Source organism: Plutella xylostella, chromosome 28 (assembly GCF_932276165.1).
Source record: "Plutella xylostella chromosome 28, ilPluXylo3.1, whole genome shotgun sequence".
Taxonomy (NCBI): domain Eukaryota; kingdom Metazoa; phylum Arthropoda; class Insecta; order Lepidoptera; family Plutellidae; genus Plutella; species Plutella xylostella.
In genome coordinates this window covers 4,515,274-4,540,525 of record NC_064008.1, presented here as the reverse complement: position 1 = coordinate 4,540,525, position 25,252 = coordinate 4,515,274, and the positions used below count along the sequence as shown (strand labels likewise).

At 37.4% G+C, this 25,252-nt stretch overlaps 1 protein-coding gene across 1 annotated transcript in view; it reads left to right on the top strand.

The window, feature by feature from the left end:
- The window catches only part of LOC105395622 (leucine-rich repeats and immunoglobulin-like domains protein 3), a 76,155-nt gene extending 61,179 nt beyond the window's left edge, over nucleotides 1-14,976 (top strand). The window contains exons 2-13 of the mRNA XM_048631143.1: nucleotides 2,119-2,263; nucleotides 6,842-7,058; nucleotides 7,474-7,592; nucleotides 7,845-7,988; nucleotides 8,427-8,574; nucleotides 10,247-10,375; nucleotides 10,817-11,008; nucleotides 12,058-12,473; nucleotides 12,618-12,820; nucleotides 13,058-13,225; nucleotides 13,378-14,067; nucleotides 14,106-14,976. Of these exons, the coding sequence (XP_048487100.1) occupies nucleotides 2,120-2,263; nucleotides 6,842-7,058; nucleotides 7,474-7,592; nucleotides 7,845-7,988; nucleotides 8,427-8,574; nucleotides 10,247-10,375; nucleotides 10,817-11,008; nucleotides 12,058-12,473; nucleotides 12,618-12,820; nucleotides 13,058-13,225; nucleotides 13,378-13,939 (2,442 nt within the window). The 5' untranslated portion in view covers nucleotide 2,119 and the 3' untranslated portion in view covers nucleotides 13,940-14,067; nucleotides 14,106-14,976. The remainder of the gene's footprint in view (nucleotides 1-2,118; nucleotides 2,264-6,841; nucleotides 7,059-7,473; nucleotides 7,593-7,844; nucleotides 7,989-8,426; nucleotides 8,575-10,246; nucleotides 10,376-10,816; nucleotides 11,009-12,057; nucleotides 12,474-12,617; nucleotides 12,821-13,057; nucleotides 13,226-13,377; nucleotides 14,068-14,105) is intronic.
- The last annotated feature ends 10,276 nt before the right edge of the window (nucleotides 14,977-25,252 follow it).

The window sequence follows — 25,252 nt, the reverse complement described above, 5'->3', positions numbered from 1 at the left end:
TGTTTACGTTTGGAGAATTCAAGAGATAAAGTTTAGCAAAAAATACATGTTTGTTTGTAGTTTTGTGACCATTTTCTAGTGTGAATTTTAAACACATTTAGTTAGAGACACGTAAGGAATGAAATGCATGAATTGCTTGCAAATACAAACAAGTTGATTTAATTTATTTTATTTTCTCCTATGCAATTGTATCCTTATGTTATATTTATTCGGAAAGGCTCCAGACTCCCTCTATACTATACCAAAGTCGTATAAGCATAAGCATACTTTATATTATAAGATATACTAGATGCAATCTCATACCGATCTCTGCTGAAAATTTTGGAAACGCAGCGTAAATCAGCCCTCGATCACCACTATTATGTTTACACTCAGTTGCAGAAAGCCTCTTTAAAATGTCACATTAGCTATTATGTCATTACCACTAATTATTCCATTATTTTAAAGCTGTTGCACAAAACTTTTTTGGACATAGAAATTGCTCCTTTAAGTAATGATAAGTTCAACATATCTTCTCTGTGCTCATTAGGAAATGAATGAACTTTTGAGTAGAAATGAGTGAACGAATGCGTTTTGATCATGCAAAAATCATAAAGTTTGGCATAAAATTACAATAATCAAAGAAATTCTACATTATTCTGAGATTTGATTCACCTATAACAAAACGCAAAATTAAATGTTTAACAAATAACAATCAACAAACAATACCACCGCATCGTTTTCCTTTATAATTACAATGTTGTTTTACCTACTTAACTACATAACTGCAAAATTATGCTGATACTGGAAGATAAACAAGTGAAAAATGCAGATGTGACCTGAAATAAACTGCGAAAGAAAACGCGTTATTCGTTACTGTTTTAACTGGTAGGTTAGGTGCTGCTACGACCAGATTCTCTGGAAGACCATTATTACCAAGACCAAGACCAAGACCAAGACCTGCCTTACGTATTGAAGAAGCACAGGAAAGCCGCTTCGTGGATATGCAGATGCAGGCTGGGCAGGTTTCATCAGAGAGCCAGAGGTGCAGGCATTAACAACCCACAGAGAATTGAATAGATAACTTTTATTCAACAATCATAGTTATAAATGTGAATTACCTACTATTGTAGTAATATTAAACATTAAAAATACAATTTTAAAATACAGTTTTTTATTTATAAAGAGATAACACTGCATAGATAGATTGCGAAATTTTGGTAATGAGTACTTGTGTATATTGGTTCCAATTCAAGCACATAAATGTTTTCCTCTGCTATAATAACGATTACAATTCCTGATTGAAATAGTTTCAAATACATAAATAATTATTATAAGAAAATAAATTTAAAATTGGTTATAATGGATGCTTTTTGGGTCATTAGATTTGAAGTATATTTTAAGGGACCAAACGTCAAAATAAAGTCACTTTAGTGGCTAATGTGGCTTTGTGCAACGCAAAATTGAAGAAAAAACGACATTGACATTTCATTAGGGTAAATTTGACATTTCATTAGATAAATTTAAAAGTCTCATGAAACGTCACATTAAAATGCTTTTCTGCAACGACTTAATTGGACTTTAAGGTTTAATGATGTTTTTAAAACTTAAAGGACGTTTCTGCAACTGGGTGTGAGATAAGTATCCTTATAAATACGCAAACTTTTAAACGAATGTCTTGCTGTTCCCCACAGCATTGACAATGCCAATGTCGTATCTATTTTCCCAATTCATTTTACACGTTTATATGATTAAGTTCCCTCGTTTCTATTATTTATCGGCGATTGGGTTGCTAGTCTTTTATCTCTGTACACTAATTTAGTTAACTGTCCTCCCGAAGCATGAAGCTAGCATTCTCAGTGGCGCGTACATCACTCGTCTATTGTCACTGTCTATTATTTAGTTCCCCATCGCGTCGCTTGTCTTTTGTCACAGTATACTATTTTAGTTCCATTTCCCCCCGCTGCATGAAGCTAGTGCTCTTAGTGGCGCTATAGCGCCGTCCTTTTACCTAATTGACATGTTTCCAAGCCTTCTTCTTCCGTTTAACTAATCGATATGTTTTCGATCCTAAATCTTCACATAGTTTTCATGACTGTTCACTAGTGTTCACTAATTTAGTTCCTCTTTTCCCCGCAGCATGAGGCTGGCGTGCTTAGTGGCGCTGGCGTCGCTGGTGGCGGCGGAGTGGCGCTGCCCGGCGCTGAGCGCGCGCCCCGCGGCCGAGTGCTCCTGTGACTTACCTCATACGTTGCGGTGTGCTGGCGACCATACTGCTTTGCAGGTAAGCTCTTCTTTACTCTTAACTCCTGGTAGTTATACAAGCAAAAGAGAAAGAAAGAAGAAGACAAGCAAAGCAAATTTTTGGCAAAACTAGAGATACGTCAAACGATGGAACTACTCTGATTGCCTTCACCTTATGATCTCATCCGACGCCATCTTTCGTTCTTATATCTTTTGGGTGGATTTTTTTTACTAAATTGCATAGCAGTCATCTAAGAGGGAACATAGTAAAGTGCCCAAGTGGGTGTGCGCCCCGCGGCCGAGTGCTCCTGTGACCTGCCGCACACACTGCGGTGTGCTGGCGACCATACTGCTTTATAGGTACCTTCTTCATTGCTATGTGCTCCTGGTACTTCAACAAGCAAAAGCCAACGATGATAGGCAAACCTAGCGATACGACAAACGGTGGAACTACTCAGATTGCCTTCATCTTTAGACTTCATGCCTTCTTTGTAACATTAACATCACATTGTATAAAGTATTCAAAACAATAACTGAATTTGAATCCGGTCACACATTTCACTTACAGACACCCAAATTTTATCCTAACATTGAACCTTACTTTTCTTGGCCGTAGTCAACAAAACCATATACTAGGTAACTAAATAGTTTGTGTCGTATGATATAAAACAAAGTCACATGAAGTCTGCCTCCGCTTGTCGATATGCCCCCAGCGTGCACGCCTGAGCTATGAGCTGGCTTACAACGAGAGCGGTGATCAAGGGATTTTCCGCAGATAAGTACTTGGTGAAGGATAGACAGCGTTTTTTTTTTGTTATCGACGGCAATATACCTTGGGCTTCTGAATCATCTTTGGCTTTTGGGTCATCATGTATTTCCCCATGCTTAAATATTATCATTATTAACACAGAAAAATATTCTATGCAAACTTACATTGCACTCTGGGAATTCAATGTATGCTGACCTCCTATTATTATTTCCTATTTTGAATTATAGTTCAGAGTCTTATTATAATAAAACAAACAGTAACAATAGTAACACAAACAATGAATCAACAGGGCCAAATAAATAAACAAACAATCACAAATCCCTCTGGCTCAAACCAGATGATGCGCTGATCAAAAGGAAAATTACAACGTTTATCGGTTTGAAATTAGAACGGACGTTTCCAATTCGGATTTGGAACGAACGAACGAACGTGGCGCAGAGAGGGACTATTCCGTAAGACGTTTATTGACGCCCGAGGTCGTGTCTGTGTCAACAGAATAGGACCCTTGTCAAAGTCTACGCGAATCACGCAGGTGTCGGATCGTCGATCGATCGCCATTATTGTTTGCGGAACTCGCTGTGTTTCGAGAATAGGACCGTTATTTATTCTTTTTTCGTTTGTTCGGCTAAAGCGATTCTGTGTCAAGTTAATGGTGTGGTGTTAATTTGACGTGCGGAGGTTAAGAGAAAAGTAAAGCCCGATTATGTAGCCATATTGGTTGGGATTCTTTGGCGATGGTAAATGGGAAACTGTCTTGGGTTTTTCGTTTGCGTTTTGGTGTTATAACTGCGTTTTAGGAATACCATTCTCTTATGTAATTAGAAAAAGAAAAATACACATGAACAGTGAAAGGAAAATTAAGGATTTAAAGATTTCTTTGTGTTGCAATTGCAATAAAGGAATGTTTATGTTTGGTTTTTACAATGTTTGTATATTGTTTGTACTGATGCCTATATACATTAAACTTCTTTTATAGTCTGCACCAGTATTCAAACTCATTTAGATCATCAATTTCTAGCGAATGTCTGTGAAAAGTATAACACAAAGACAAACATTGTTATTTGTGTGTTAACCCTTCAAGCGTCATGCCATGACTAATGTTCAGTGTCGGTCTCTGATACTGAAAGCTTGTGACATGTCGACGATTGTGTTCGAGAGGGTTAACTGGGGATGATCCATCAAGTCACATGTCACACTGGGTTACATATACGGTGCCATATTCAGGGTTAACCTGCGTTTCTAATGCAATTTATTGTAAACGTAACACGATAACATTTTATAACATTTGAATAAATTATGAGTACTCAAACGATTATTTTAACGTTTTTTCCATCCGTAAATATGGAAATCTGATGACAAAATTGAAAATCGACAAGGGTATCGTTTTATGGGGTTGAATTTTATGAGTGACCTTGCCGTTGGGAGGTTAATGTAGATACCAATCAACTATGAAATCGCAACAAAAAACAAAACTATTTTCTATGTTTTATAAGCCTAGAACATAGAAAACTCTTCTATTTCAATCGGGGGTTTATAAATATGTCCTCTGATGTATTCCATTCCACCTAACATTTCCCAAGATTCCATTACTGCAAGAAGTTGTACCTATTTCTGAGAAAAAACTGTTTCTTACCATTCAATGCGGTTTATAAGAAACAAGAATTGATGACGATATAATGCTTATAACTTCTTGTGTGAGAATATGTGAGAAAATAAGACAAGGTTTTTTGTTGTTCAGGGAAAAAACATGAAATGTTTGTGGTAGGTAAGTCAGTTGCATAATTTTAATAAAAGACAACATAAAGGAATTAAAAACTGTCGACAAAATGTTCCTCGTGTCTATAAACCCCTAGTACCCACCAGCAACTTATACTTATATTGTACAACGTGAGATTATAAATTTTGTAATTTCACCAACCTAAACAAAAATTACCTAAAAAGTAAATAATAATACCTGAGCTGTTATTCTAAGTACTAAGTACTAATAGTTCACACAATCTCAGACCAACTTATGGTGAAATAGATTTTGGTTAGTTGGTCTAAGTGTTAAGAACAACAACGGCCTAACACTTAAAAAAAGTTTTTGGGGTGGTTGTAAGGCAATGTTTCCACCAAAACCCATAATATTTTATGTACATACATGAGCATTTGATCCAGCCTGCATATATGTATAAAATATAATATTAAGCTGGCCTATTTGTTCCCTGCTTTCTGAAGGAGCGTCATCCTGGACCATAGAGCTATGAAGGATTTGTAAGATTCATGTTTTAGTATAAGTGAAGTAAGGGATTTGCGTTGAAGAATTTAATACGTTAGTTAGTCCAATAAATACCATATTTCTTGCCTTATAACCACTGTATTAAATACTTATAAATATTTATGTAAGAGTGTGTGCTCGGATTGAGTCGGACGGCAAGTTAAGGGTCCCGCCTACTTTTTCGGCAAACCTTCGGGTAGGCATTTAGAAAATATCTGAAGTCGGTCTGCTTGACCACTTACCCGAAAATTCTTTCAGCACAAGCTTGCGTCCACCAACCCGCACTATATAGGCCAGCGTGGTGGACAAGACATAAAACCTTCCTCCATTGGAAGGAGTACCCGTGCTCCAGCAGTGGGGACGTGATGGAGTGTGATGATGATCATGAATCATGTTAGAGCAATAAGTTTTAAACGTAAATTAATCTCAGCACAGTGACAGCAGAGGAAGAGGATTTTAAAAATTAAAATAAAAGTCAATGTACGCAAAATTACCAAGGTTTTTTTAAATATAATTCCTAGCTCATGGCTACATAAATAAAAGGCATCATGTAAAAGTAATAAAAAAAAAATTAAAAAAAATCACTCAACGTCCTCTCTACCGCTTCGTAACTCTACGTCAATAATCTATTGGAGCGTCATTGAAGGCAATCTCTCGAGTCCATTGTGCCGGGAGGGTTACTCTATACTCACGAAAAACGAACTAACCAGAGCTGTCGTGCAATCGGCACGTTTAATACAACGAGATAGAGTCGTGGTTCTCGCAGCAGCTCTCCGAAACTTAGTTTTTCATCATATAGAGTGACCCCCAGCTCCGATCACTCCCGTTCTCATGTCTGTTTGTCAATGGAACTATATTTAGGCCTTGATTAGACCGATGTTAACTTGTGGCGCTTCTTTAACAATGTGCTGGTAGGGGTTGTCAAGATTGTGAACAGACGTGGTGAAAGGATAGCGTTCGAACTTTAAAATGAAGGAAAAGTTTGAAGGATAAGCTGAAAGAAGCGATGCCATACATTTCAATAAAGAGCTTCGAGTAGCGAGGCAATTCAAATTAAATCAGCATTTCCTAAACCCTTGTTTTAGAAAATGCCAGTATGGTTTGTTTTGTCTGGATTCGCTCAGCTATTTACAATTTAAAAATATAAGGTTACTTTGTATCGCCTCGCTTCGCTCGGCTCTTTGGAGTTTGGAAGGTGCCAGTTAAGTTTTTATTGCCTCGCTTCGTTCAGTTCTCTAAGCTAAAGGCAGTACAAACAATATTAGTCTATGGCTACACGGTTGAGATATATGGCCTCGCTTCGCTCGGCTTTAGGGAATGCCGGTTAAGTTTGTGCTACTGTTAGGAAATAAAGGGTTGGTTTGAATGGCCTCGCTTCGCTCGGGTCTTTAGGGTTCAGAAAATGCCGATAAGGTTATATGCTTTAGGGAATGCCGGATGAGGTGTATGGCCTCGTTTCGCTCGGCTCTTTACGGGGTAGGAAATACCGGTTAAGTTTGTATTGCCTCGCTTCGTTTAAACGACTCCTTACCAACAACAGTCACAACAAAACCTTTCCTATCCCACCCACACTAAACTCTACAACTCCACAGATAATCGGGCGTCACCTCCGCGAGCAAAGAGCGAGAAAGAAGAACTCAGCCGTCTCGCTCCTGGACCTGTCCCTGCGGGGGGTGTCGGCGCTGACGGCGGGCGCGGGGGGGGAGCTGGGCGGCGCCGCGCTGCACGGGCTGGTCATCTCCTCGGGGGACATACGCAGGGTGCAGGCCAACGCGTTCAACAGCCTCGCCGCGACTGTCATGGCTTTGGGTAAGACTTTTGAGGTGATGGAGACGGATGTTATCAAAAGTCGACTTGGTTATTAGCTGTGTAAATCTAGGTAACTTTTCGGTGGGTAAAATTTACCTATTGATAGTGCTAGGAAAAATAGATTTGCTGTCTTCGGAATCGGCTACATGTTGACGGTTTAACTGTCGTTTAATATTCCCACAACAACAGACTGTACTTACTTAGTTCTTTAGTGGTGCGCTCAAACCAGAGTGGACTTGGGTCCACGATATCCGTGAAATTCCCGAAGGCACCTCAATGTATCTCCCATAATTAACGACATTTATGACCATCGCAAATTTTTCTATAATATAGCTGTTACTTACTTACATACATTTTTATTGAGTAAGATGGGAATCATTTATATGGTGAAGTAAATAATCGTCGTTGGTTCCAGGTTTACCGAACAATCAACTGCCCTCAGTACCGACGGAGGCTCTGGCGCGACTGTACAAGTTGGATCGACTCGACTTGTCCAATAATAAGATCCATACTTTAGACTCCAATTCATTCAAGGTAAACCCTTCTCTCCCCAGGTTTTTGTCAATGGCTAGAAGTCAAAATTAACTTGATTCCAAACACAGAACAAAACACCAACAATACACGTCTCATGCAGCGTGATACCCAGTGATACCTGACAGTGTAAGAACCGCTTTAGTCCACTGCAGGACATGACCTCCATGAGTGGTAGTTTTTAACAATGCCGACATTTGGCAGACGCTGTTGAGTAAATCTTTCTGATGATAATAAATATTTTCTTCATTTCAGGGCATCCAAAACTTGACGTTCTTAGATATAAGCGACAATCAGATAACGGATATCTCGGCAGATGCGTTCAAGCCGTTACTGAAACTTACAGTACTTCGACTTAGAGGCAACCTACTTAAAGTGCCTGCCTTGGCTTCCCTAAAAGTAAGTACAAAGTCGTCAGCGTAATTTTTATAAGTCTGTACTAGATAACATAACGTTTTCGATAATTTTAGAATGTACTTAACCACCTTGTTTGCCTGCCCGTGATGCCCGTCTGCACTTTAAAATATTTTTGTATAGCGTGTGACAAAGGCTGTTCGGGACCTTTCGTAATAATGTAATCTCCATTTCGTGTACATTCACCTACGTTCATCTCCTATTAAGTTTTTGTTATGTCTTCCTAAACATACTCACCAACTACTCTGTGCACATATAAATAATAACTTATCTTTTCTTATCTTGCCCCTCCTTCAAAGGTGGTCCAGTAAGCTGCTTTAAGCAATAAAAACGCCTTTTTAACCATTTCATTTATAAGTTGACTATTTTTAATATTTTCTTTCATGCTTCAAAATAAACAGTATCCTATTCTATTCTCCGCAGGCAGCCCAGTACCTCAAAGACCTGGATCTATCCAGCAACGCCCTTGCCGGCCCGCTCAGCCAGTTCACACTGCCGTCACTGCCCCACCTGGAGGTATTGCAGTTGGCTGACAACACCTTCGCGAGCATCAGACGAGGGGCACTCGCAGGTATGTATCATCATCAGCCAATAATCATCATCTACTGGACATAGGCCTCTCCCAAGGAGCGCCCCACCACAACTCTCAATCATCAGCCGTCCTCATCAAGCCAATACACGCTGCCCGCCTAAGGTCGTCGTTCCATCAGGTAGGTGGGCGTCTCACGCTGCGTTCGCCTGTTCGTGGTCTCCACTAGATCAATGGAGAAAGCGAGAGAGTGGCACAATGCGACGTCGCGTCGTATCGTGTTTATGTATGGGAGCCCTTTTGAGCATTTTTTTCTACATATAGTGAGTGTGAATTTTTATGATCGGTACTAGTACACCTGCTTTCGGCTCAATCCCTCATACAATTTTACCTTACTCGGTCACTAGCACTAACCCACATAATTGATTAGCAAAATAACTTGGCCTAGCACCAACTAATAGTGTTGCGCTTGATGGGTCAATTTCCATTGCTTATCGATATCGATTTAAGAAAAACAGGACAGTATCGACAGGTCATTTATACCAACGTCTCTTCCACTGCAATACTCAGTATTCATATTATTTTGCCTGCCAAAACATGAACAATGTTCGTAACATACTAAAAGAACAACAATATTACCTATAATAATAAAAATAGCAGATGTCGCCACATATTATTTATATTATTATACCGATACTATCGAGCAGCAACCATCAATATCCATAGTTCACCGATAGTATAGCAATAGATCGAGCTATCAATTCGGTTTCTAAATATATTTAGCGTTCGACAATCGATTTCAAAACTATCGATATTTCAGCAGCACTACCTACAACGCCCGTTTTAGATCAATGGCCAGTAATTTCTGTTTACTATAACAGTGGCCACATGAGCTATGGCCGGGCAGCCATGCCAAACTTGCCTTTGAATGGGGGAATCCCTTTGCCAAAGCCGGTCGCAATAACATTCCCGGTAAAATAGCTCTATTAGGTGAGCACTGACTTGAAGATGCAGATGTGAGTTGCGTCTTACAAAACTAGATACATGTGCAGTAGATGTGCAGTGTCGTAAATGGAATGATTCAATCACCAGTTAAACATGTAGGTTTTTCTTGTACGGCTGTTGTATTAAATGCCATATTCATCAATATGTTGAACTAAGTTCAAATCAAATTCAAATATTTTAAATTAAACCGCTCTAACATTGCTAATCTGTCAAATATCTATCAGATACATACAAATTATTACATACAGATAAGCAGTGCTGCTTAGGTGCTTTACCACCAAATAATTATGTGCTATGGTGCGATGCTACGTAGCTATGGCGGCGCTTGATATCCACCAATCATATTTTGGTCGTCCACATAGCGCAACGCTGCTCGGAACGTATTACTTTTAAATTATCGCAGCGTAGCTGCATAGCATATGCAGTGGAATTGCACCCTAACTAACTTAACTAAACTAACTAAATAGAGTGTACAATACAAAAAAAAACGTCTGGACAAATAACACGCCACTTCTCTCACTGAGCGCTTATTTTGATTTAGTTCGGATTTGTGACATTATTCATTGATAGGTTAGGTACAGCGATTGTCATCAGGTTTAACTTATATCGGTTTGACAGCCGACAGTTGCTTAGTTTTTACATGTGTTTACCATCTTTTTCGCATATTGTTAATCTAAGACGGTACCTAATCCCTGATCTCTTGGTCCAGGTCTGCCGAACCTCACGCATCTGAACCTCCACAACAACCAGATCGACGTGCTTGAAGACTTCTCGTTCCGCCATCTTGTCAACCTGACGAGCCTCGACCTGTCTCACAACGAGATCGTCGCCGTGTCCGGTCAGTTAATGTATAATTCTATTCTATTCTATTCTCTGTGGGGGTGTAAGTACTTGCACCTGGCTCTCTTGAGCCGTTGTGCATATATCCCCTCTAAACTGCCTTCCTAAGTTCGACCATTTGCCACCACGCTGGTCACATAATGTGCTAAATCTAGATATTATGCAGGTTTCCTCACGATGTTTTCCATCACTGTAATAGAGTATATACCATACATTACACTTAAATTCAGTGCCAGGATTTGAACCTGCACGTCTGGCGTGAGAAGCGAGCGCTTACTCGACTGAGCTACCACCGCGTTAAGCTTCTCTGATGTATAACCCGTCGTTTTGCTTATAAAGTCAAGTTGTCCACCGCGACAAACGAAAAAAGTCGCTAAGTACCTAATATTAAACGCCTAGTACACAGACGTGTCTTATTATAATCGCTTCTTATTTACAGGTGCATCATTAGCTCAGCTCACCAACCTGGTTCGACTAGATTTGTCGCACAACTTCTTGAGGTCATTATCAGCGGAGCCCCTGAAATCGCTAGACAGGTTGACGGATTTGCTTCTACACGATAACGATATATCCATGATCGACGATGGAGCTCTCAGCGATCACAAAGATTTGACGCGATTCACCATAGAAGGTAAGACTTTATTGGGAAGATAATAAAAGTGGTTTTTGCTTGTGTTGTGATCAGGATTACTGGAGTCAACCTGATAATGGACGCAGCATGACACGGCATGTTCCCAGATGACATTTTGCCCCTTTGTTGTCGCGCCTATTGACGTAAAGTGATAATATGTTTTGTTGTATCGTGAGGCGTACCGAAATTGAGAATAGGATGAATGGATTTCCGCTAAATAAAGGCCTTTGTACGGATTTTTCAGGTGTGAAATTTTATTGGTTTTATGTATCAGTATCGTTTGGCACGTGCGGTGGCATCATAAAGAGTACGTATTTCGGTTAAATAACGCCTTGTCATTCTACTGTAAAGTGAAAATACAAGTATTTATTAATATTATTCCGGAACTCTTTATTTTTTACTATCAAACTATAACTCTTTATATACTAATAATAATGTCCTCCTAGCCGAATTTCGACCACGGCGGCCAATCTCATTTGAGATCAGCCATCTACGCAGGAGTAGATTATAGTGCCCAAGTGTGTGCGCAGTGCACAGGAGCACTCTCTGTTCCATCACTCTCATAACCCAATGGGACGGATTGACCGACACGACTGGAGAGAGCTAGGCGCAGGACCGACTGCTTTACATGCCCATCCGACAGCATGGATCGTTTCACTGTTTCGGACATCAGGTGATCAGCCTTCTGTGTCCTAACCAAACTTAGAACCACAATTTAGAAACACAAATTGATGGTCCTACCCGGGAATCGAACCCGGGACCTCTGGGTCATGAAGCGAAGCTTCTACCACTAGACCACAGAGGCAGTTACTTTTATATACTATATACTCTTTATCAGCCAACAAAATGACCAATGATTTTTTGTAATTAATTATGGACCTTGATGTTTGAAATAAATCATTATAATTATTATTAATGCTGAATATAATGCTCCCATACTGCCAATTTTTAATTAGGTACTTTATTCTAAAAAAATATATCGAAGCATTAGATACCCAAGAAAAATATCCAGTAAAATACAAAAACACTAATTTCCTTTTCTCCCGCAGATAATCCATTAAACTGCGACTGTTTAATGGCCGGGTTCGCCCGCTGGTTGCGCGAGGCAAAAAACCTGACTCAATCTGATAAAGCGGCCGCGATCTGCGCCACCCCCCCTCACCTAGAGGGGGCGCTGCTCTCTCGACTATCAAAAAACAAGCTATGCGATGACTTCGAACACGTGGACACTAGAATCGAACACCCTCTAGATAAAGAACCCGAATCTATCAATTATGACTACAATAACATAGTGAACGATAAAAACGATGATGTCAAAGGTGATGCTGATGATAATCCAATGGTGGTCCCTAATGCGGGTGATGGTAACTATGTGGATGATAAAATAGATGGGCTGGACGATGATATTTACGATGAGGAACTGGACATTCCTACAGATGAAGATTTACCCATTTCTAAAACAAAGGTAGATACAGTTTATTTTTAATAAGCTAAATATAGTGTATTATTACTAATAGTGCTAATTATTGATCAAAAGCCGCAAGGATTTCTCTCTGAAAAACTATCAAACAAATTACCACCTAACCTCACTCCTGAACTTCTCTTTTAGATAGTTCTGCAAGACGCCTGGTACGACTCTGAAGAGGTCCATTTGTCATGGGCAGTAGACGCCCTGCCAAGTCGACGGTTTCGCTGCACAGGAGTCACTGTGACAAAGTCCGGGGTGATCCCCAAACACGTGGCTTGTCACAGAGCCACTCCAGCCAATGTGGTGCTGTGGGGACTGAAGATTGACCCTGTCGAGTTATATACGTAAGTTTTAACTTTTATAGACATTTTTACTACATTATCATTGTCAGTCCGTAATCGTCCATCGCTGAATATAGATCTCCCGAAGAGCACCTAAAACTTAATTATCCAGTCACTAGTCACTACCACTTGTTTGTCAAATGTCTTTTGACTAGAGTGTTTCCTATGCTATGTTTATGTTCAGAACATTTTCATTTATAAATTTACTCGTCTCATGTTTTGCATTTTTGTGGCCTACAGATTCTGTATAGCTTTTGAGGAGATGGACACCCGTGACGTGCCGATGGCTTTGGTTCTTGGCTGCAGTTCCCCACAAACTGTCAGACAAAGAGTCACCTTCGCACCTGAAGTGGTCGCTATGCCGACTACACCGACGCTGCCTATTGTTGTTGGAGATACGGCTTTGAGGTAAGGACAGTTTTATGGAAAGTAACATACTGAAAATGAAGTGCATTATGTCACCCTATACCAATAATGACGTTATGTTTTCCTGTGACACTGTGATAATTATATTATTAAGAGTGATGATGTTGATCCTTTGAATTTTCATATTGTTACAGAGTCTCCGAAGTAAGATCCAACGTCACAACTGAAGGTCTACTCACCGTGCTGATTTCAGTCTTGGGCGTCCCGTCGCCTCATCCAAAGTTCTTATCACGATCCCAACGACTCTCAGCTGATACCAGATACATGTCATCACTAAACAATTGTTATGTTGTATTAGCAGTTTTATCAGCTGGATCTTTGGTTGCACAGAAAGACACCCCATGCCAGGCCACCCTAGAAATATCTATGGAAGGTTTTGTCAGGGGACCTTACGAAGTTTGTGCGACATTATCTAAATACAAAGTTGAAGATATGAGACCGATTTGTGTGGTTCCACAGCTTATGGGTCCATTGGGATCTTTGGAAATGAAAGCAGGGTTGAGAAATCTCAATACGGCCTTGGTAGGCGTGTCTCTTGGTTTGATGGTTTTGGTGGTAGGTCTGGTGTGGTTTGTGAGGAAAATGTTGAAGAAACCAGCACAGTTTGAGCCTCATAGGTGCTTTAGACAGGAACCAGTGCCAGAGGAGACTCCTAGGGCTAGCTATGTCATGTTGACTGCTACTTCTAAAGTTTAACTGCCTGTGGCCTGTATTACTGCCAGTTTCCATAACTATATCTGCCAAACTTGTCATTTTGTAACGTTTTATGTGTTAGCATTGTAGTGAAAGTAACTGAAACTGGCAGTTAAACACAATAATCATCAGTAGGAAAAAAAAAAAAAAAAAAAAAAACAATCATCAGTAGGAGTGCTTATTTTTATGGAATGTGAATCTTCTTTTGTCGCTCTACAATGATTATGCAGGATTTGCAGAATTGAAAACTATGGCAAAACGAAACGTACTGTAGGTACTTGATGTATAAATGTATAAGGCACTTGTTTTTAAATTTGAATATTGTTACATTTGACGTTTTTAAATTTTAAATCTTTTTTACTGTTTAACAGTATTGTTAACGATAGTTCTCGGTGCATTAACTATTAAAAATACGAAGTCTAATAATTAAAGGTACTAACTAATATGTGCCTAATGGTTTGCTTCAGATAGATTTGTTATTATGTGTATTGAAAACATTAGATACTTTATTTGTAATTAATATACAAAAGGACTGATTTTGTATGATGAAAGTTGAAATTTAATAAAACCTTATGGCTTGTACTCACATTGTGGCTGGTACTAAAAAACGCTTAATCATTATCTTCTATGAAGGTGTATAATTTTAATAAATGTGTTTAATTAACTTATTAATAATTAACTTGAGGCTGATGTCTGCGTTTTGTTTTAGTGACAAAGTCATAGATTTAAGTATTGTCCTTGTTACTTGTGTTAAGATAATATATATTTTATTGCATTTTAAATATTATGGTATAAACTTCCTCACTCACAACAAATTCTATACTTAATTTAAAAAGTTTAAATTGCAATTTAATGATAATTTTATTTAGTTGTTTGCGGAAAATTTAAGATTAATATAATATGTACTTATTACAAAAACTTGTAAAAATGCTTTTTCATTGGAACTTTGGTCCCGCTTTAATTAGTATTTAAGAGTTTGTAAATAATATTTATAGAATCAAGTCGAAATTTTTTACTGAAATACATGAATTAACATTTTGATTGAAATTTACATTATTTACTCCCTAAACTTATTACCTATTAGCCCCCCCTTATCCGGACGGAGAGTAGTTTGCAAAAATTGACGTCATCAGAAAATTTTATATTTATACGATGAATAAAAATATTTGACTTTGACTTTGACTTAAGTACTGTGAAGGCACAACCGTAGAACTTATTAATTGTTTAATATTATTATACCATTCAATAGTTGCAGTTTTATTTACTCACTACTGCCGCTGCTCGGGTGAAGGTCGACACGGGCAGTTACGTTCTATTGTCTGAATTGACCTTGTCATGGACACACGTTTCATGAAACATAAATTATTATATTTGTATTACAATCATTTTGAATACCTACTTACTTCGAAACTTACTGTACTTACTTACTTACTTTCGAAGTAAGTAGGTATCATTGTGTATGTATAAATAATGAATGAAATAAATATTTTAAGGAATAGATAATGAACCGAAAACATAAGTTGACGGCTCGTTACAATACCTTGCCTTCATCATCCAGCCACTTCTACCAGTTACTTGTATTACCGTTTCAAAAATGAACTTTAGGAAGTAATGGCTTAATTAAATTACCATAATATTTTGTTAGGGATGCCAGATAGGAGATGTAATTTCGACCACACTTGTTTAAAGTTCCTTTTGTTACTGGGTGTCAAAGTTGTTGATCAAGTAGACCGGAGGGCGTCCCATGCTACGTTGCCGACAAAACCAACCAACAAATGTTTAACCACTCGACAAGTCACAAGACAATTAATTCACAGGTCATACTAGCTTAGCAACCATAATATTACGTGACTATGTAGGTATTTTTCATTTCCTTTTATTATACTATTGATACCTTCCCTGCCTGACTAATGTTAATGAATAGGCACAGGTTAATGCCAAATCATATTAGGTTATTCCGAATTTGATGGTAGTACCTATTACTTAATGAAGCCCAAAAGCTCAGGTTCAAAGGTCCGTTGAAATTATCCGATTAATGCGCACACGAGCAATGAAAAAGTTCCACTTACAAACCAATTTTTAAAACATTGCATTTAGAATATGACCGAAATACAGGATGTTGCAAAAAGGGTATATATATATATATATATATATATATATAAATTAAGAAGGGATATCAGCGATATAATTTATTTAATTAAAATATTTCGAGGTTACGTTGACTGTCCGGATCTGCTAGGTAAACTTGGTTTAAGAGTTCCGTGGCGAAGAACGCGTAACAGACCGCTTCTTAGTATTCCTCAATGTAACAGCAACTACAGACAAAATTCATTCTTAGTAAGAGCTAGTAATACTTTTAACCAGATGTGTAATAGTAATAGTGTGGACCTCTTTAGCGGCAGCTTATGTTCTATTAGAAAACATATTATAACTAACTTTAGTACGTAATAGATACCAAATAAATAAGTAGCATAAGTATAATCTAAGTAGAATTTATTATTAGGTGAGTATGTGTTGTTATTGTTATATCGTCTCCATATGCGAAAACCTATAATTAGCTTTTCGTCTATTTATGTTTAAATAAGATTAACTTGTTATTAGTATAAAGCTGTTGGTTTTCCATGCAATAAACTAAAATAAAATAAAACTAAAATAAAATAAGCCGAAACCTACGTGTGCAGCATCTTATATCTAAGCCTAAAACTGAAATCAGAATCTCAAAATTCGAGATTTTTTTTTATCACTTTCCATAGAAACTTTGTTGGTCACGTGACTGTCTACTATAAAGAATAAAATATTTTTTTATACCCTTTTTGCAACAAATTGTATAAGTTCCTTTTTTGTTAGACGGTGACATTAAGCTACTCTTCTCCTTTTAGGACTACTGTGATGCTATGGTCACTGGAACTTTTTCATTGCTCGTGAGTGTATTAATATTTTAATAAATTTTGGTCTTTGATCAATTAATTCCCTACACTATTTTCCAGTAATGACAATAACTATTATAATAATAATGTATATAACAAAGGGTGAGTGAATAATAAAAGTCCCAACTTACAGTATTAGCGGAGCCACAGTATTAATATTAACTTATGCAAATGTCGTCAATACGAGTGCCGAACAAACAAAGTAATAAATTCTTCTCTCGTGACAAATATTGGAATAAATCAACGCAGATACTAAGGTGCTTGACTACGGGAAACTGAATACCTGTGAAGCGAACGTATTGCGTTATTTTTCTCGTATTTTTCTACCACGGGAAGGTAAGAAAACTACCTACTTCCATGTTTTTTAAACCCAAGGTAAGGGATATTTAGAGCGAAGGTGGTGTAATGGATAAGGCCTCGTCCTCTCAATCGAGAGGCCGTGGGTTCAAAGCCTGGCCTGTACCAATGAATTCTTTCAATACCACGTGCCCTTACGATGATGGAAAACATCGTGAGGAAACCTGCACATCTAGATTCTAGATGTGTATCCTAAGTGCATTGTACTTATCCCAAAACGGCGATATGGTTCGCAACCTATCACGTGAGTACAAATGTGCTGTGAAAAGTGGGCTTGTGAGCCACCTCTGACTACCCCTTCGAGGATTACAGTCGTGAGTGCATATGCATGTATGTGATGGAAAGAGCGTACAAATAAAATAATTATAAAGAAATTCATGGTGTGGATAATTAATTGAAACAATACTTAACTATAATTATAAAGAGCAACAAGAAGTATTTTCTTGTTGTATCTATACTTTTCAAAGCAGTACTCGACATATAGTTATTGACGAAAAAATCATCACATTCGAATCATGTCTTGAAAGCATAGCAATCCGCAATCAATTATACTAATCTAACTATTAGTCAAAAACCACCGACATTGGAGGAGTTGCATAACTTTTAAACGGTTAAGCCGATTTTGATAAAATTCCTTTAACATTAACTAGGTATGGTATGACCCAAAAAAAGCAAATCGAAAATCAGTTCAATCAGCCGTTTTGGAGCTACGCTACAGACAGATACAGAAACCCAGATAAAAAGGCACGTTAAACTTATGACACCCCTCTTTTTATCAGCGGTTAAAAACCTCTATTTAAAGATGTTTAGTTAGAGTGAGTAGTTAGAAAAGTCCTGTCTGCCGGTCGCACATGGAAATTCCTTCGAAGTGCATTTTTGGCGACGCCAAGACGCTCCAATATCTTCAAATTCTACTGCAAAAATTATCGCCTCTGGGTATACTGAGTTCAAGACCTTATTCTGGAAAATTTTATTAGTGAAATTCTCACCCGCAAAGAGCTTGTGTCACTTTAAATAAGATTTACAAATGATGTTTTCATATAAGAATTTCGACTTTTTGACCAACACAAAGAGTCGGAACTCGTGTTTTTAAAAGTCATTTGTAAACCGCCTCTAAACTTAAAATATGGTCTATGAATTTCAAGCACAGAGGGTTGCGTCCAGCAGTTAATTATTATTGGCTGATGTTTATTTATTTATTTATTTATCAAATATGGAACACCAGCAGTTTACACAACACACACTGATAACTTATTCATCATTAAAAATTTCGTTGCGAAAACCATTTATAGGTGTACACGTCATTATCAAAGAATCTTATCTTAAAAACAACATAATATTAAAGTAGGAGTTTAAACATAAAGAAAATATAACGAACACTAACATTATTAGCTAAACAAATTATTAAAATTATTTGTAACAAAAACAAAATATTAAAATTACTTGTAACAAAACAAATTATTAGCAACAAAAAGATTGAATGAATGTAAAAATTATAATTATTTCACGCATATTTTTTTCTTAAAGATATTGAAGGAATCGTGAAAGATGTCAATATTTAATTTATGATTATACATATTATAAAGGTCACATAACCTATTGATTGGAGAGTGGGATCCAAGATTCGTACGAGATTGAGGTCCACTGAGTAGTTTTTTTATAGGATGTCTCGGAAGGTGATGCGGGATTGGGAAAGAGATAGATGCAACAATGTCAGGACAGTCCAATAAATTATTTAGAGTTTTATAGAGAAATATTAAATCATGCGTTTCACGTCTTTTTCGTAAAGAAGTTATTTTGAAGAACTTAAGTCGGTGCTCATAAGGAGATCTGTGGGAAATATTACGGGAAATAAATGCTAGATGGCGAGTGAAGGATCTTTGTATGCTTTCAATTCGTTGAGAATGTATTGAATAAGAGGGGCTCCCCGTCGAAGAAGAGAATTCCAGGTGACTCCGCACAAGGGAATTAAATAGTAACATTTTGGTCTCGGGCTTAAATTCTTTGCTATTGCGCTTTATAAAACCTAGCATTTGTGAAGCCTTCTTGATAATAATGTCAATGTGGGATGAAAATTTAAGTTTTGAGTCAATAATTATACCAAGATCACGAATTTCTGATACTTCAGTGAGTACATCGGTTCCAAGAAGATAACTACTGTTGAGAGGATTACGTTTTCGAGTAAATTTTATATGAAAGCATTTTTGAGCATTGATGGACATATCATTTGAAAGACACCAGTTTAGAATATTGTTTAGGTCATTTTGAAGAAGAGTGCTATCATGAGGGGATGTGATTGTTCTATAGATTTTAAGATCATCAGCAAAAAGAGATTGGTTACTATGTTTAATACGGTGAGTAAGGTCATTTATGAAAACTAAAAATAGAATAGGCCCTAAATGTGACCCCTGGGGAACCCCTGATTCTGCATAAAAAATTCTAGATTCGTGGCCATTGATGGAAACAAATTGTTCTCTACTTTCTAAATATGAAGTAAACCATTGAAGTAGCCAATCACTAATACCTACTGATGCAAGCTTTTTAATCAGTAATGAATGGTTTACTTTGTCGAATGCACTGGCAAAATCTATGTATATTGCATCAGTTTGGCGGCCAGCATCGACTTCATGGGACAGTTCATTGATATAGCTGACTAAGTTAGACTCAACTGAGCGCCCTTTTCTAAAACCGTGCTGAGATGTACTCAATATGTGATCTAATTCCCTAGTAACAATGGGACAAATTATGGATTCAAATAGTTTGGAGAAACATGGAAGAATAGAGATTGGTCTATAGTTAGATACCACAGATAAATCACCCTTCTTATGGATTGGTGTAATTATAGCTATCTTCCATAGATTTGGAAACTGTCCGTCTCGTAATGAGCGATTGAAAATAATAAAGAGAGGGTAGGAAAGATATTTAGCACAACGATTAACAAAGAGAGGGTGGATGCCGTCCGGACCAGCGCTCTGGTTAACGTTTAACTTTCGTATATATTTACTGATTTCCTTTTCGGTGATGAAAATATGTATGTTATTTGAAATATGTGAAGAACTATTACTCGGGAGAGGGTTATTATTAGCAATATTTTTGTTGTATATATTGGAGAAATGGGTTGCGAAAAGATTAGTTATATCTTGTGCATTAGATTCAGTTTCACTATTTAGATGCATTTTAGCTGGTATTGCTGAGGAACCTTTTCGTTTGTCTTTGATAAATCTCCAAAAGGCTTTTGGTTGAGTTTTAATTTCCGATTCAATTCTATTTTTATAATCTCTATAGCATGTGTTAATTAGTTTATGACATCTATTACGTAGGATATCGTATTCTAGTTTATCTCTAGGGTTCTTATATTTATAATATCTAATACGAATCTTGTTTTGTTCAGTGAGAACCCGAATCAGTGTTTTAGGCCAAGGAGGATACTTTGACATCTTTCTGCTCCGTTTAGGTACAAATTTGTCGATTATTGAATGTAACGTATCATTAAGTAATATTACCATAGAATTAACATTATCACAACTTAAAAGTAAGCTATCCCAATCAATAGAACTTAATTCCAAATTAATGCTATCATAGTCAGCCTTGTAATAATTAAGATTAGAATTAACATTAGATTTAAGATATTGCACACCAGTTAGAGGAACTTCGATAAGAAGACTAGGGTGTAGATTATCAACTTTACTTAAACTTTCTAGGGCTACAGTGTTACTTAAATTACTTATATTACTTAAGATGAGATCAAGAGTTTTATCCTTAATATTTCTAATTTTATTTATTTGGAATAAATTATTTGCATGCATAAAATCTATTAAAGGGTAACCTAAATTATTATTAAAATTATTAGGAACTGTATGTGGAAAGTCTTTGTTGGCAGTCCAATCAATAAAGCTTAGATTAAAATCACCTATTATAACTACATCGTTAACATTTTGCATGACATCGTTTGCATTATCAAGATATGCTTTAAGACTATTTAATTTAACTGGTGGAGGAATATATACGGCACAAATAGTAATTTTTTTAAACATATTATTAATTTTTACATTAACAGTAACCCAGATGTCTTCGCTGTCACTTTCATAACTATAAATACGGCTAGCATCAATATCCCGTGAGACAGCAATCAGGACACCACCACCATCTTTTTTGTCTTTACAAGTACGATCTCTACGATGCACAATGTATCGATCATCAATAAATTCTCTATTGCTTATGTTAGAATTTAGCCAAGTTTCGGTAAGTACAATTACTTTGTAATTATGACGTAAAATATTTTTATACAAATCATTAGTTTTAGTTTTTATACCTCTTACATTTTGATAGTAAATGTTAAATGTTGATGATAAGTAGGAGATCATTGGCTTGGTATTATAGATGAGAGACATATCCCTGGATGAGATATGAAAGTCATCGAACGAGTCGCAAAACCCCTAAATTAAATCACAGCCACTTTTTACCGCCGACTGTCTACCATGCTGCACGTGTAGGTTTCGGCTTAGTATACCCTTTTTGCAACACCCTGTATAGAACTAGTTTTACAGTATAATAATATTATGTGGGACCATCTCACACACGGCCATACGACTAGGCAGAGCCTTTAATATGGGTATATCTACACAAATACATAGATAGATAGATACATTTAAACATCTGTGTACAAATATCTATCTTTAAACAAATTTTTGCATACTTGAACGGGTGAAATGTGTAGATCGTTATTTATTATACTGACCACCAATTGTACGACATTTCTGGCAAATAAACTATTTCATTTCATTTCATTTCAAATATCTGCCCCGGCCGGGAATGGAACACGAGACCTTCAGCATAGCAGTCACTACGCCTCTACATCGTTCGGCTTCGAATCCGTATCGCAAGCAACTAAATAAATTTCAAGAATGAACTAGAATACGCCACTGCCGTCTCACACTCGCTGGCCAGAACTTGCCTCCAAAACACTGGTAACAAGATTCAATTTTCATATTTCAGGATTTTCAGGAGTCACTCGCGTCGCAATGTGGTCGCCACTGCCAAGCCACAGATAGAATTACTGTGTCGAGACCGCAAAGTGGATTGAAGTGTTTTGGTGTCTATTTATTTTCTTTAATGTTAGTTTACTATGCCTAGGCCTATGGCTAGAGGCTATGCGATCTTGTCGATATTTTTTTAGAATTTCGACTTAAAGACAAGGTTTCGTTATTTGCAATCACAATATTAAAAATAAAATAAAAATTACGTTATTAGATAGATAGAATATTCTTTACACACACATAAAAGAAACTTAACTACTAACAAATATGTACAAAAATGGCGGTCTTATCGCTTAAAGCGATTTTTATTAGGTATAATAGAAAATTTGAGGCTCTTATTAAAATTCATTCCTCTTCCCATTATATCTTTTGTGTACCTAATATTGTTGCAAACGACGAGCCAAGTCAAACAAAGTGAAGTTATAATAACAAGACGGGAATGAAGAGCAGTCTTGAGACGGAGTCAGAGTTCAACATTTCCGCGGCTCCCCACAGTGACAAATGACAGTCGATTTCGCACCTCGCCCGCCTATTCTGCTATAGAAAACCGCTAACCTTTTATGGGTCTCAGCATATAAGCAGTAGAACGTGAGCTCGCGAACGCCTGGTTGACACAAGAAAAAGAGGCGATATATCCCTTTACGTTACGCTTATACATATTATTATATGCGGTGACCATAACCCATCTGCTAGAAATACAAAGTTTTAACTGTTAGATGACAGATGGGTTAAGGTGTCAATTGGCTGTGAAAGACTGAGGTTGCAGCAGAAGGTGTGTCCCAACGCCTCTACTATTTTTAATTTAAGTATTTATAGATATGCAATGCATTTAAAGTAAGCGTACCTATAAGCGGCCGGCAAAATTTAGTGAAGACAATGAAAACTGCCACAATCACCAATGTGGTGTTAATTTATTACATAAATATGTTTTTATTTTACAAGTCTAAGTAACTTTAACTGCAACTTATATAGCCACAAGGCTATGACTAATTATAACAATCGTCCTAAAAACAAAAGAAAATCTCAAAACAAACGCCGAGCATCCCAGAATCCACAACCCCCTTCATATAGATGACAAAGTACCTCGATAACAAAAGCGTAACAAACGAAAATGCAAAGCAGGCGAAGTAACGAAGCCGCGACGACACTGGGGATTTCCAACAACTCTCGACAATTTAACTTGACAGCATAGTGCTAGAGCTTTGGAAACAGCGGGCGCCGATACAACATAGGCACTGCAATCCGAATGAGCCCTATTGTCTTAAATCGTTCATAGTGCAAACTCTATTAGATAAGTAAACTAGCCATAGTAGCCATTGTGGCTATAGTTTAGAAAGAAGAGCTGTTAGATAATTGAAAAAGGTTAAACCTTAAGCTGAGGTGCATTGTTTTGACTAAGTACTCAAATTAATGTTTGACTTGCCTTCAGAATCGCTAGAGCTGTGAAAAGAGCGATATTCCACTTTTCATTTCAAAATATTACGTACTTGTTATTCTATGATATTACTTATTAAGTACTTATTTGATTGTCGTAATAGAGTGCATTTTATTGCGTGGCTATTGTTTGTGTTTTTCTCAGGGTTATCCATGGTTCATAGAGATTCGGTCTTTGGAAGTAGCCTTCCAAGTAAGCTTCAAGCAGATAAGCTATGAAATCTAGCTTCGTTAAAACTAGATCTTTACAAATATTTGAGTTCCATCCATTTCCCAACGGAAAAACTATGTTACAGTTTAATTACTATCTCTGGAGTCTGCAGATCTCATTTCCGCCACCGTCGTCCTTTATGCCAGCCCGATGTCAAAGCCCCAACCCAACGTGAAACTTTATTGAAAATTTATTCAACGACAGAAGAAGCATAACTCCCTTCTTTAGATCTCTAAGAACTGAATTAGAGCCATTACTTACTTTGATCATTTATTTGTCGCAGTGGAGCGGGCGAAAGCGTTATAATTTTGTAGGAAGAAACTAATTAAGCTGTAATTCGTAGAAATAAGGAATTGCGTTGTTTTGGGATTAAACTGTTTACCTTTTGGCTTCTTTTGTTTTGTACAAAGGATTCCCAATGACCTTTAAGACTATTTTCAGAAGTCATTAAGTAATTTCCCAAAATACATTCTAATTTTAGTATCCTCTAGGTGTCGGAAATCGGTTCAGCAATTACACCGTAAATGCTTACCAGTTATAGCGACATAACTTTGGTCGAAAAAATGCAACAGTACACCCGTATTATAAATACTTATTATATTCGCTTCGCTTTCAAAAGTTTTCCCGTGTGAAATCCACAGTAAAAAGCCTATTAGTATGTGTTAATCCAGAGTGTCAGCTAACTTTATACCAAATTTCATTAAAATCAGTTCAGCCGTTTTGACGTGATGAAGTAACAAACATACACACATACTCTCAAACTTTCACCTTTATAATATTAGTAGAGAGTAGGATGTATCTTTGTGATAATTATGTACGCAGGATATCGCAACTAAGCCGCACCCTCAAACAGCAACCAATGAAGCCTCATTACCAACAATAAGCGGCCAGCACAAAGCGGCTGACTCATTTGAAGCTCATCGGAAAGGCGATCGGGAGGCGATCCGGCGATGAATCGGTTTAATTTCCTTGGAGGCGTGTTTGCGCTTTCCTACAAATATTGGAGACCGCTATTGGCGCAGCACCGACTATCCTACTTGTGTCTACATGGGCTCACACTATGTTGCTACAGTGCATTCGATGCTGTTAAAAATGTATGATTGCCTATCTATCTCTATCTATCGTGGCGAGCAAATTTTACGCATTTTGCCTCTAAGGTGAGCCATTATGCGTTAGATACCTATGGGGTGGCTAGATATTCTGCCAACCAAGCTCACGCCAGAAAGTCAATAGACGATCTAGGTTATTTATGACTTCTCGGATATCCAACGGTTTTTGCTCGTAACAAGACATGGGAGGCGGTTTCGTCTTTTAATTCCATGAACCTGCTGTAAAGATGGCAATGCCATCT